The sequence below is a fragment of the Lepidochelys olivacea genome (genome assembly GCF_965140295.1).
Source record: "Lepidochelys olivacea isolate rLepOli2 genome assembly, chromosome: 25".
In the NCBI taxonomy this organism is placed as follows: domain Eukaryota; kingdom Metazoa; phylum Chordata; order Testudines; family Cheloniidae; genus Lepidochelys; species Lepidochelys olivacea.
The window spans coordinates 15,664,731-15,675,349 of NC_140435.1; the positions used below are offsets into that span (position 1 = coordinate 15,664,731).

Sequence of the window (10,619 nt, forward strand, 5' to 3'; positions counted from 1 at the left end):
TAAACAACCCATATTCTCCTGCAAGACTAGAATTGACTGTCTTGGTACTTAAAAAGCAGGAGTAAAATCCTTTCACACCTCTTTATGGTATGATGGGGATGGGGGGCAGGCTATGTACCCAGTCTTCTGGAATCTTGCATGGTCACCTTTTAAGTATATATTGAATATAAAAGGGAGGCAGAGATCAGGTTTATTGGCTGGTAGATGTTCTAGTCTGAGGAATGCACTCTGGATTCTTCGATGTCAATATCCTCTTCCTCTAAAAATTGTTAGTAGGGTATCGCTGCCTCTTTGAAAGCTATTGAGTGTTTTTTGGTTTGGTGTCCCAAGTATGTTCCCCTCCTGTGCACAGCTGCTTTCTGTCCTAGGGCCTTTCTTGTTACTTCCATGAAGATGCTGATAGAGTAAACAAATGTGGTGATTACCCTGAACATCTGAAGGATGTAAGAATCTGGCTGACAGAAAAGGATGAAAATAATTTTTTTCCAAGCTTCCATGACTTCCCAAAAACATTTAATGTATCACAATAAACCCTTTAGGCCAATGATGCATCCCAGTGTGCAGAAAAATCTCATCTGGCATAATCTCTGGGTAAATGCTAGAGAACAACACTGAAGATGGACTAGAAATGTGAATGCATCTTTTCCTTACATGGTCTGCCATGGGAAATCCCGTGCTGATTTCAGTAATTGTACCCTTGAGAGGTCCTGAATCCTTTCCCACTAAAAACAAACACCTGTATGGAAACTAATCAGAGTGGTTTCAGTATTGGGTGTGTGTAAAAATCAGAAAGAAAAACAACATTGAACAAATGAAACCCTAATGGGACTTGTCTAAAATACCATGTCCTAAGCATGCTTCCCTACAGCTGCATTGCTTTCTGTAGCACAATCTGAAAAGTAATTGATACTCCATGGAAACAGGATTTTACTAAAGGTTCCCGATGGCAGAAACATGGTTATAAAAGGGCTTGTGTATTCAGACCCTGGTTCTCCAGTCTTCAGTCCTTCTGACACAGCTCTAGTCTCATCAGTTTTTCCTTCTCTTCTCTAGTAATATTAAGGTCAAACAGAAGTCCACGTGGTTTGCCATGGCTGTTTGTTCTAGGGTCTAATCCCAAGTGGGTTCAACAGATTCCCCTCTGCGTGTGGCAGCAGGTGTATGAAACGTCAGTCAATGACCCAAACAAACGGTAGCCCTTTTCCTTGTTCTGCAAGCCACTGGGTAGTTCTGGTGTCCCTCCATTCCCTCAGACTGAAATGCAGAGTTTTGGGAGCTTCCTCTAATTATGCCTCATGGAAAACATGTTTTAAAACACAGGGGTTGGAGCAACCTGGCTCCTTTTCTTCTTCCAACTACTGAGGTCTCCCTTTGGCCTGTGCTTTTATAATCTTGCAAGCTAAGTGAGGTCAGGCTTGGATACCTCTCGCACACTACAGCTAGAGGCGGTTGGGATGAATCCTGGGCGGTAGGGAGAATAACTCCTCTAACTCTAGTGTGCCTAGGATGAAGCTCTGACTGTTCTATAAGCCCTATAACTGAGGCTGGTAATGCCACTTTCCCAGCCACGTTTAACGGCTGCCATGTTTCTCCCCAAAGGTCCCTGCACTCCAGTGGTAGGTTGATTTGTAAACTAGCCTGGAGCATTTGGGGCTGAAAGATGCTACACAGTGGTCTCGCATCAATTGCTGTCCATTCGGTTCCCCATGCAGGGGCTTGGTAATGAACATAGCAAATTCGGCTCAGGTCAACCAGAACCAGAATGGTAACTACTCTGATGGCTGTTTGATGGCCCGTGTGAAAAATACAGGTGGGTCTCGTTCCATTTCCTATTGGACATGCGTCCACAATATCACCATCTTTGTAGTTTCAGCAGAGAAGTCGGGGGACTTGGACACCCTCAAAAAGATGGTCTTTCTACAGCCAGGCCAAGAGATTTATTTGTATTACTGTAGCCCCTAGGAGCCTTACTTCTGGAGCAGGACCCTACTGTGCCAGGTGCGGTACAGACATAGGACAAAAAGCTGGCCCATGCCCCAAGGAGTCTACAGTTAAATATGACAAGATACAGACAGGTGTGTTAGTGGGAAGCTCATATCGCTGTTCTCTGTGCTGTACCTGTTTCCGGCTTGGCCTCGATCTACCAATCTAGGACCTTTCACCAATGCTAGATTTACCTCCCCCACCAAAACAACTGCTGCAGCCTTGTTGCCCGGCCCGGCGCCCGCGGTGAATACATCATGGCTGCCCTGCATTTACTTGCTCTTTGTTGGCGCTAGCATCTGGTGGAACGTACGATGGGGGCGTCAGGTCAGTTAGCAGCGGGGTTCAAAAGGGGATCTTTGTGGCTGGTTCTAAAAAGCCTTTTCATGCTCTACCGGCTTTGTTCTCTTTGGAGTAGCCTAGCTTCAAAAAGGGGCTTTGCACCCTCCCCTTGTCCCTGAATGACTGCCTGTCCAGGAGCTTAAATAATAACCCAGGACTTGGATGGCTTTGGAAAGGAGAGAACTGCGTTGCCTGGTGTCGGAATGTCCTTTGTGCACCAAACCTAATCTCCATGTGAATGGCCGGGGACAGGCATTCACTGCTAAGATGTAGCTCTTGCATCCGTTGCACCCTTGCACCCGTTTGTTTTCCAGGTACCCCAGCAATGGTCTGAGTAAAGAACGCAGCTCTCTTAACCCACGAGGAGCATCAGCGCCAAAGAAGTTGTACTGCGCCATCCTGCATGATAATGAGACGCCGGGGATGGCACAGCAAAGTGGCTGGCGCGTGGGGCAGTGGGATCCCCGAAGGGGAAGAGCAGTTCCCTGTGCCCGGTGTGTTTGCCCGCTACTCTTAACACTATTTTCTGCTTCATCCAGCAGAACCGTGTGGCCAGGTGTTTTACGCTCTATAGATCACGCCGGTGCATTGCCTCTGGGAGGCATGAGCATACGTGGCCGTTACCATGGCTCCAGAAACTGTCTGGAAGACTGATGTTTGCCCAGGCTGTTGTAAAACCGCATGACCTCCAGGCTACCCCGCCTGAGAGCCAGAAGGATATTTGCAGGCCAGGCTGGCTTGCAGCCGGGTAATGTTTTTTGGCCAGCAGATGTCACTGTGAGATTATTCCCATTTGGTCAATATTTCTGGAGATCATGTGAAATTTGCTTACTGCCTCTTTCTCTTTGACCAGTGATCAGAGAGGATTTGCATTGCAAAATCCTTCCTCTGAAGCAGCAGTATGGGTTTGGCTGCTGGGGTCAGAGCTTTTAGCCCTTCCTGAGATGAAGAGTCTAAATCAGATGCACGACTCTCAGCTAGAATTTGGATGCACAACTTGAAATTCCCTAGCAGCTTTTTAGGTTCATTTGGCTCTTCTCTATTGTCTTTTCTCAACGCACTTTCGAACACACCTGGCTTTTAAATGTAGCAGCCGGAGAAGCCATCCACATCCAGCTCCTGCCAGTGCAGGGTGGCTCTCCAGGGAGGAAGGCTGGTTTGGGGTTAAGGCGTGGGCCTGGGCCTTCTTGGCTCTGCTACAGGCTTCTTGGGTGATCTTGGTCAAATCATTGCACTTACCCTGCACCTCCACTCTCTAAGATGAGGCTAATATTTCCATGCGCTGTAGAGGGGTGGTGAGGATAAATGCTAATGGAGGCCTGCTGATGTGGGCCATGTGAGTAGATAAACAGAGCTTTGTCTACTCCAACTCTAAATGTCTTTAACCACGAGCCCTTTCTCAGTTCCCTTTGGGAGATTATTTCACACAATCAGCTCTGCCCTTTAGCAAATGTTTCCAGTTATCCGGCTTAAATTCCCCCATCTAAATGTCACCCTATTAGCTGTATCATGGTAGCACCCAGGGGCCCTCGATACGGCGCCAGGCCCCATCGTGCTAGGTGCTGTATAAACAGCACAAAGAAACAGTTCTTGTCCCAAAGAGCTGCCATCCTTTGTTACGTAAGGGTCTGATCTTCTGTTGGGGATCATTTCGGAGTCGCTTAAATTGTCACTCTTGTGTGAGATCGATGGTGCAATGACAAAACCCATGACCCTTACTCCTATATACACCCCCTCCACCACCATCCTCATTCTCCCTCTGGGGTGATTATGCAACTCACCCTCACACAGAGTGTGCCTTTGTCCCCTGCTAGCGGCTGGATAATAGCCTAGTGGTGCTATCAGCTGGAGGAGTTACTCCTTTAGCTCAAGCAATAGTGGCTCCTCCTTGTTAGCACTGCAAGTCATGGGCTCAACCCTTGCTGGTGACCCAGAGGAGTCACCGTGACACCTGGCCAGTTACACGCATGGTTTCCTGGCTGTGCTTTTTCGTGGAGCTTTTCCAGAAGCCTCCTGGAAGATCTGAACGGCGGCGTGCTGCATCCCCAGCAGGCTGAACAGGAGACAAGCCCAGGAGGAGCCGGCCATGAAGTGGTTAAAGATGTCCTTCTCCCTGGCATTCAGAATGGCACAGGTCACGGCTGGCGGGCAGGCAGAGGGAGGGCATTGCACTAGCGCTGGGAAGTGGCTGTAAAGTATGTGGAACGTCACCAGGAAGATGCCTTCTAGGACAGCCTTGGCCAAGAGACTTCCCAAGAGCAGCCAGAGCCGCTGCTGCTCACCCCGGGGCTTGGGCTGCAGCCAGCTGCCCTTGGCCTCGCCGTGTGGGCGGAAGTGCCAGGAGCTGGCCAGAGCATGGCTGAAGATCACCACCAGCAGCAGGGCAAACAGGCTGCAGGGCGAGATGGGGAAGGCGGCGTCGAAGCAGGTGCGGCGGCAGCTCTCTGCGCTGGCGTTGCAGGGCCAAGTCTCCCACCTCGTCCCGCCACAGGGTCCCGGCTCCAACCGCCATGGCACCCAGCTGCAGCGTGAAGACCCCGGCCAAGCCAGCCCCACGCAGCTGGGGGGGTGTGCCTGCTGGTGCCGCTCCACGGGCTCGCGACGGTGTCCAACCCCATGGCAGCCTGTGGGCGGAGGAGGAGAGATGTAGGTGGGTCGTGCAGAGGAATATACATGGTACGTGGCCTTTAGGGAGCACGGGGAGGGGAGAAATGGGCCAGAACCCTCTGGATGACATTAGAGATCAGCCCAGTCGGAGTCTTAGAAATACTGTCTCATGGATAGAAAGGGTGTTCGAAAGGAAGGCCAGGCGAGTGATTAAGGCGCGGGCGTGGTCACTGGGGGACCTGGCTCTGTCACTGACCTGCTGGATGACCTTGGGCAAGTCACTTCCCTACTCTGTGCCTCAGTTTCCCGTCCCACCCTTTGTCTATCTGGTGTGTTTAGATTGCCAGCTCTGTGAGGCAGGGCCAGTCTCACTGTGTCAATGCAGCATGATGGGGCCCAGCTCCTAGGCTCGGATCGTACATTTAGGACACGTACCCTGTCTGGGTGCATGCCCTTGGGGGAGGGATAGCTCAGTGGTTTGATCATTGGCCTCCTAAACCCAGGGTTGTGAGATCAATCCTTGAGGGGGCTATTTAAGGATCAGGCAAAAATTGGGGATTGGTCCTGCTTTGAGCAGGGGGTTCAACTAGGTGATCTCCTGAGGTCCCTTCCAACCCTGATATTCTATGATTCTACCAGAGAGGACTTCACTGCCACAGACAGCCAGGTAACGAGCTGCTCCGGCTGGAAGGATCAGGTCTTTGAGGCTCAGAAGGAGCAGCTCAGAGCTGCTCAGCATTAGCCGGGATGAAGGAGCTGGCAGAATGTGGGCTGGGCCTCTGAGCAGGGATGGTGGGAGCAGTCTGCCTGCTTCCCTAGGGGGAGAGTGTCCCAAAGTGGGAATATTTTGTAATGGTTTTGAGCCCTGTTTGTGCCTCAGTTTCCCCATGTGCTGCATTGTTACCCAGTGGGGATGGAAAAGGACTGTTTGCTTTCGGGGCAGGCAAAGAGACTTAGGTATGGGTGTTGCCTGGTTGTCTGGGCCTTAGTCTCCAATAAATGGAGCATCTGAGAAGACAGTGGTGAATCCAGTCGCCAGGACATTGGAACCTAGCAACCAACAACCCCGAGGGATATGGACTTCCCGTCGCTCCTCAGGGCAGATGAACAATTCCCCCAGCTCGAGATCAAAGGACTGGAGAGGGTGAGGTGTGGAGGTAAGAGTTGGCTGCTGGAAGGAGTCAGGGCTCTCTCAAAGGAGGTCAGACAGAAAGACAGACAGAGCCTGAACCAAGGGGTTCCCTACAGCATCCTGGGCTCTGGGCTAACCAGAATGGGCTCTGCTTTACCCTTCAGTTCTCTAGCCTACCCAAAGAACTTCCTAGGGTTCCAGTTAATGGAGGAACTGGACTCTCCCAGCGCCGTGTGGGTGTCACTGTAAACACTGGGCGAGGTGTGTTAATCCCTGCAGACAGGAAAGTCTCCCTCAGGGGACTCGCTGAATGGAGCTCACGGTGTGAACCAGGCCCAGAGGTCCAGCTGCCTGGCTTCCCCGGGATGCAGAGTGAGACGCCCTAGGGGGGTCTGGCGCATTGAAGGGGCTCCTCTTAGAGACAGTGCCAAGGCTGGGTCTATAGCACCGATCCTGTGGAGCCGAGAGACAGAGCCTCTGCCTGCCTGACCCATGTCAGTCCTGGGACAGACCTGGGCCTGGCAGAGAAGCTGCAGTGGGCACAGACCTGACCATGGCACGGAGGCTGCACCGGCCTTTGGCTAGATGATCTCTTCCAGGCGGTGGATGAAGATCAGGTATTGTCTCTGGTGCTACGTTGTTTGATCTGTCGATACCACCGATGGCGAGGTGCTGGAAACTCACTCGCAAACCCTAGTGCGGATAGATGGGGGCTGCATGTTCCTACCTCCCTGAGACCCGACAGAGGGAAGACTCTGGGTGATTTGCTTTTCTGCCTCAAAGCCTGTCTCACGTGGCATCTGCAGGGCTCCAACTTCTCTTCCCTCCTGGAGGAGTAACCTGAGGCACAGAGAGGGGAAATGGCACTCATTTACCCAGCTTGTCATTGATAGGGAGTCCTGGATCCCAGCCCCGTCTATTCTAGCCCCTAGACCCAATGCCCCTCCCAGAGCTGGCAAGAGAACCCAGGAGTCCTGACTTCCAGCCCCCTATTCTGAGCCACTAGTCCTAATTACCAGAGGAGGACGCAGCACCCAGGAGGCCTGTTTCCCATTCCTTGCTCCCTTGCTACGGCGAGGTTCCAAGGAATGGTTCAGGGGGCACCGGGGTGACCTTGCCCCTTGCAGCTTTGGAGGAGAGCTCTCCTCCTCCTGTGTCTCTGGGCCCTTCCTGCAGACCAACCTGCCTGTTCCCCGGTGGGTTCTTTAACAGGCTCGTTGGAGGCTGTCACGTGACAATGATTTCTGCTGGCCCATTAAAGCAGGGACCCTGGTGGAGCTTCCACCTGCCCCCCACCCCCGGTCAGTGATGGGAGGGGAAGCTGCTGTTCTTCTTGCATCTCTGCATCAGTTTGTCAGGATTTCATGCCTCGTGGTCCTGATCAGAGCCCCAGGGGCCTTTCCCTGTATTCAGAGCTACGGCTCCATCACTCTCTAAACTTGGCACAGTGCAGGGCCTGGCCCTCACCCGCTGAGCTGCTCTGGTAAGCCTCATGCTGGCCATCTTGATTGGCTGAGATTGTACCAGGCCTGGCTAGTGGGAGAATGGCTATTGCTGGTCCTGTGGCCTGGGAGCTAGGAGACCTGGGTTCTATTCCTGCCACTGACCTGCTGGCTGACTGTAGGCAAGTCCCTGCCCTTCCCTGTGCCCCAGTTTCCTCTCCTGCCCCTTTGTATATTTAGACTGGGAGCTCTTTGGGGCAGGAATGGTTTCATTCCATCTGTGCAGCGCCTGACACAATGGGGCCCTGATCTCAGCTGGGACTTCAAATTGTCATCTTAGTTATTAAGACAGTTGAAATCAGACAAAGAGAAATGGGTGGACGGGGGGGGGGGGGAGAAGGCTACCCCTGTGGAAAGCTGACAGCTGATCCTTGGGAGGGGGAGGAGGGGCTTTAACTAGGGAGCCAATTAGTCAAAGTCATCATCAGTCTCTGCGCAGGAGTGGCCCAGGCATGGAATACTTTGTACTTGAGGAGTGAGGGGCAATGGGGTGGGTTTGGACTGTGGGGCAGCAGCAGAGCTGAGGGTGGGGATCCCAGAGCAGGACTAGCAGGGGGGCTGCAGTTCAGGGCGTTGGCAGAGCTGTGTACGGGAAAGCCCAGGACTGGAATAGCCGGGGGAGGGGTGGCGGGGGGGGGCAGTGGGTGCCAGGAGCGAGGAGCAGGGGCTGAAGAAAGCGTGTGCAGTCGGTGGCCAGCGCGCTCAGCCCCGGCCGCTCGGAGGCAAAGGAGATTAATGTGGCCGGAGCCGGCGGCTGCGGAGTCCAGGCAGGGCACATGCCTCCGTTCAACGCTATTGAGCCCCTTGGGGTCTGGCTGGAGCTGCTCTTGGAGGCTGGGGCTGGGGCGGGGCAGAGAGAGGAAACCTCCCAGATCGTGGGTAAAATGCCCTGACATGGAGACGAGCTGCAGAGAAGGGGGCAGATTACGGCCAGCCCTGCCTCGCTGCACAAGGGGAAGAGAGAGGAGAGGCAAGAGCGGTGCCGGATTCTCAGCTGAGCCCCTTCTGGCCTCCCCCTGCAGCCTGTGGCTGAACTTTTCCAAAGTGCTCGCTAGTTGGGTGCCTCCGTTTTGGGGGGGCCCAGCCCTCATGAGACACCTTCAAAGAGGTGTCATTTTTTTTTCCTTCCAGGAAGCGTCTAGCTCTCTCCCTCTGGAAATCAAGCCCTTTCTGGGGTCTTGAGTGGGGTGCCCAGACTCACTTTTTAGAAAATGGTGACTGTTGGATTGACCCCTAATCAGATCCCTTCCTCTCTCACTAACCCCAACCAAAAATAATGATCCAGACCCTCAAAATCCTGAGACTGGTTTAGAAATCAGGAGATTTAAAATAACACGTGGGCTCTTTTCCCTGTCTCCTGGTTTCTCAGCCTTTAGCCTCCCCGCAAGTCAGATTTTCATGCTCTTCTCTGCAACCAGAAGGGCCTGACACAGTCATACAGGCTCAGACCAAGGGTCCATCTAGCCAGGGTCCTGTCTTCTGACAGTGGCCGGTGCCAGGTGCCCCAGAGGGAATGAACAGAACAGGGAATCATCCAGTGATCCATCCCGTCGCTCATTCCCAGCTTCTGGCAAAGAGAGGCTAGGGACACCATCCCTGCCCATCCTGGCTAATAGCCATTGATGGGCCTATCCTCCATGAACGTATCTAGTTCTTTTTAGAATCCCGGTGTAAGTTTGGCCTTCACAACAACCCCTGGCAAGGAGTTCCAAAGGTTGACTGCACGCTGTGTGACAGAAATACTTCCTTTCGTTTGTTTTAAACCTGCTGCCTATTCATTTCATTGGGTGACCCCTGGTTCCTGTGTTATGAGAAGGGGTAAATAGCACTTCCTGATTCACTGTCTTCACCAGTCAAGATTTTATAGACCTCTAGCCTATCCTCCCTCAGTCGTCTCTTTTTCACTTAATCATGTGGACCAAAGTGCTGGGGCTTCAAGAAAAGTGTGAGATGCCGTGAGAGACAGCAGTGCTGCCTTCCTCTTTCACAAAATAACAGGCCAGATCCTCCCTGGGGGTACATTAGCCTAATTTGGAAGGCAATGGGAGCGACCCCGGTTTACACCTGTTGGGGACGTGGCCAGTTAGTTACTGTCCAGGGGCAGGGCAGGGCAGAAGTGGGAAAACTAAGGAGGAGGATCCAACCCAGCTTCCCCTTTACCTGGGAGTTTGCATCAAGGTCGTTAGGGTTTGTTCAGTGAAATCTCCTGGAGTTGCATGGTCCTTTCCTGCGGCACCGTTCTCAACCCTTCTCCTCCCAGGAACTGAGGACACCAGGAAATGCCCAGGGACCTCTCCCGCTGCTGCTTTGTTTTGCTGTAAATAGCGGGGGGTGGAGTAGCATGCAAGGTGCAGGCGTGTTCATGGCTCGGGCTGGTTTGGAGCAGCCAGGACTGGGCAAGAGGCTAGAACAGAACTGACGGGGAGCCCTCAGGAGGGGAAGGGAGCAGGATGTGATTGCACAGGCAGGGAGGCTGCAAGGTCATTCGATTCACCTCTGTACTGCTGGCACACGAGAGGTGTAAGCACGGGGAGAGTGGCCTGATTTTAAACTTAGACCCTGTTCTGTGCCACCGTTAGGGCAGGGGTGGGGGTCTTTGCCGAGAACTGCTCTGAAGTCTTAGGTACGATTTCTATGCTCCAGGGCACAAGTGTAGCTGAGGATCAGGAATATCCCCTTCTGACACACATCCTGTAGGATCTTGCAAGGTCCAGGTGTTGATTTTGCAGCTTACAAAACCCCTGTTCCCCTTTATGCCCCGGCTTTGTAAAGGCTGGGGCAAGGGGCGAAAGGGAAGCAGTCTCGCTGCCCAACAGGAGGGTATAAAGGGAGGAAATCACCCTGATAGGCTGAGGTAGTGGAAGGGCTGGACTAGGACTCCTGGGTTGTACTCCCAGCTCTGGGAAGGGCATGCGGTCTGGAGATGAGAAGGGAGTGGCATTGGGGTCAGGACTCCTGTGTTCTATTTTTTGGCTCTGCCTCTCACTCACTGGCTCACTTTGGACAAGTCTCTTCCCTTTCCCGCACCTCAGTTTCCCCCATCTGTAAAATGA

General features: G+C 52.9%; 1 protein-coding gene across 2 annotated transcripts; it reads right to left on the reverse strand.

The window, feature by feature from the left end:
• Window positions 1-507: 507 nt before the first annotated feature.
• Window positions 508-9,835, reverse strand: LOC311513102 (gap junction beta-2 protein-like). Of its 2 annotated transcripts, none has more exons than XR_014709653.1 (3): window positions 9,727-9,835; window positions 6,612-6,904; window positions 508-4,949 (listed from the first exon to the last, which is right to left on the reverse strand). XR_014709653.1 is itself a non-coding variant. In XM_084614717.1 (3 exons), exons 1-3 carry the CDS (start codon window positions 9,738-9,740, stop codon window positions 4,285-4,287), a joined length of 792 nt encoding a protein of 263 aa, XP_084470843.1. In that variant the 5' UTR covers window positions 9,741-9,835; the 3' UTR covers window positions 508-4,284. The 2 variants fall into 2 exon arrangements, 1 of the variants encoding a protein (XP_084470843.1); XM_084614717.1 differs by having other exon boundaries at window positions 6,792-6,904.
• Between the last annotated feature and the right edge of the window lie 784 nt (window positions 9,836-10,619).

Excerpts from the sequence above, each read along its gene's own strand:
- LOC311513102 (XM_084614717.1), bottom strand. Across the intron at positions 4,950-6,791 it reads CTCTGTCGGGTCTCAGGGAG|GCTGCCATGGGGTTGGACAC; the intron begins GTAGGAACATGC and ends CTCCGCCCACAG.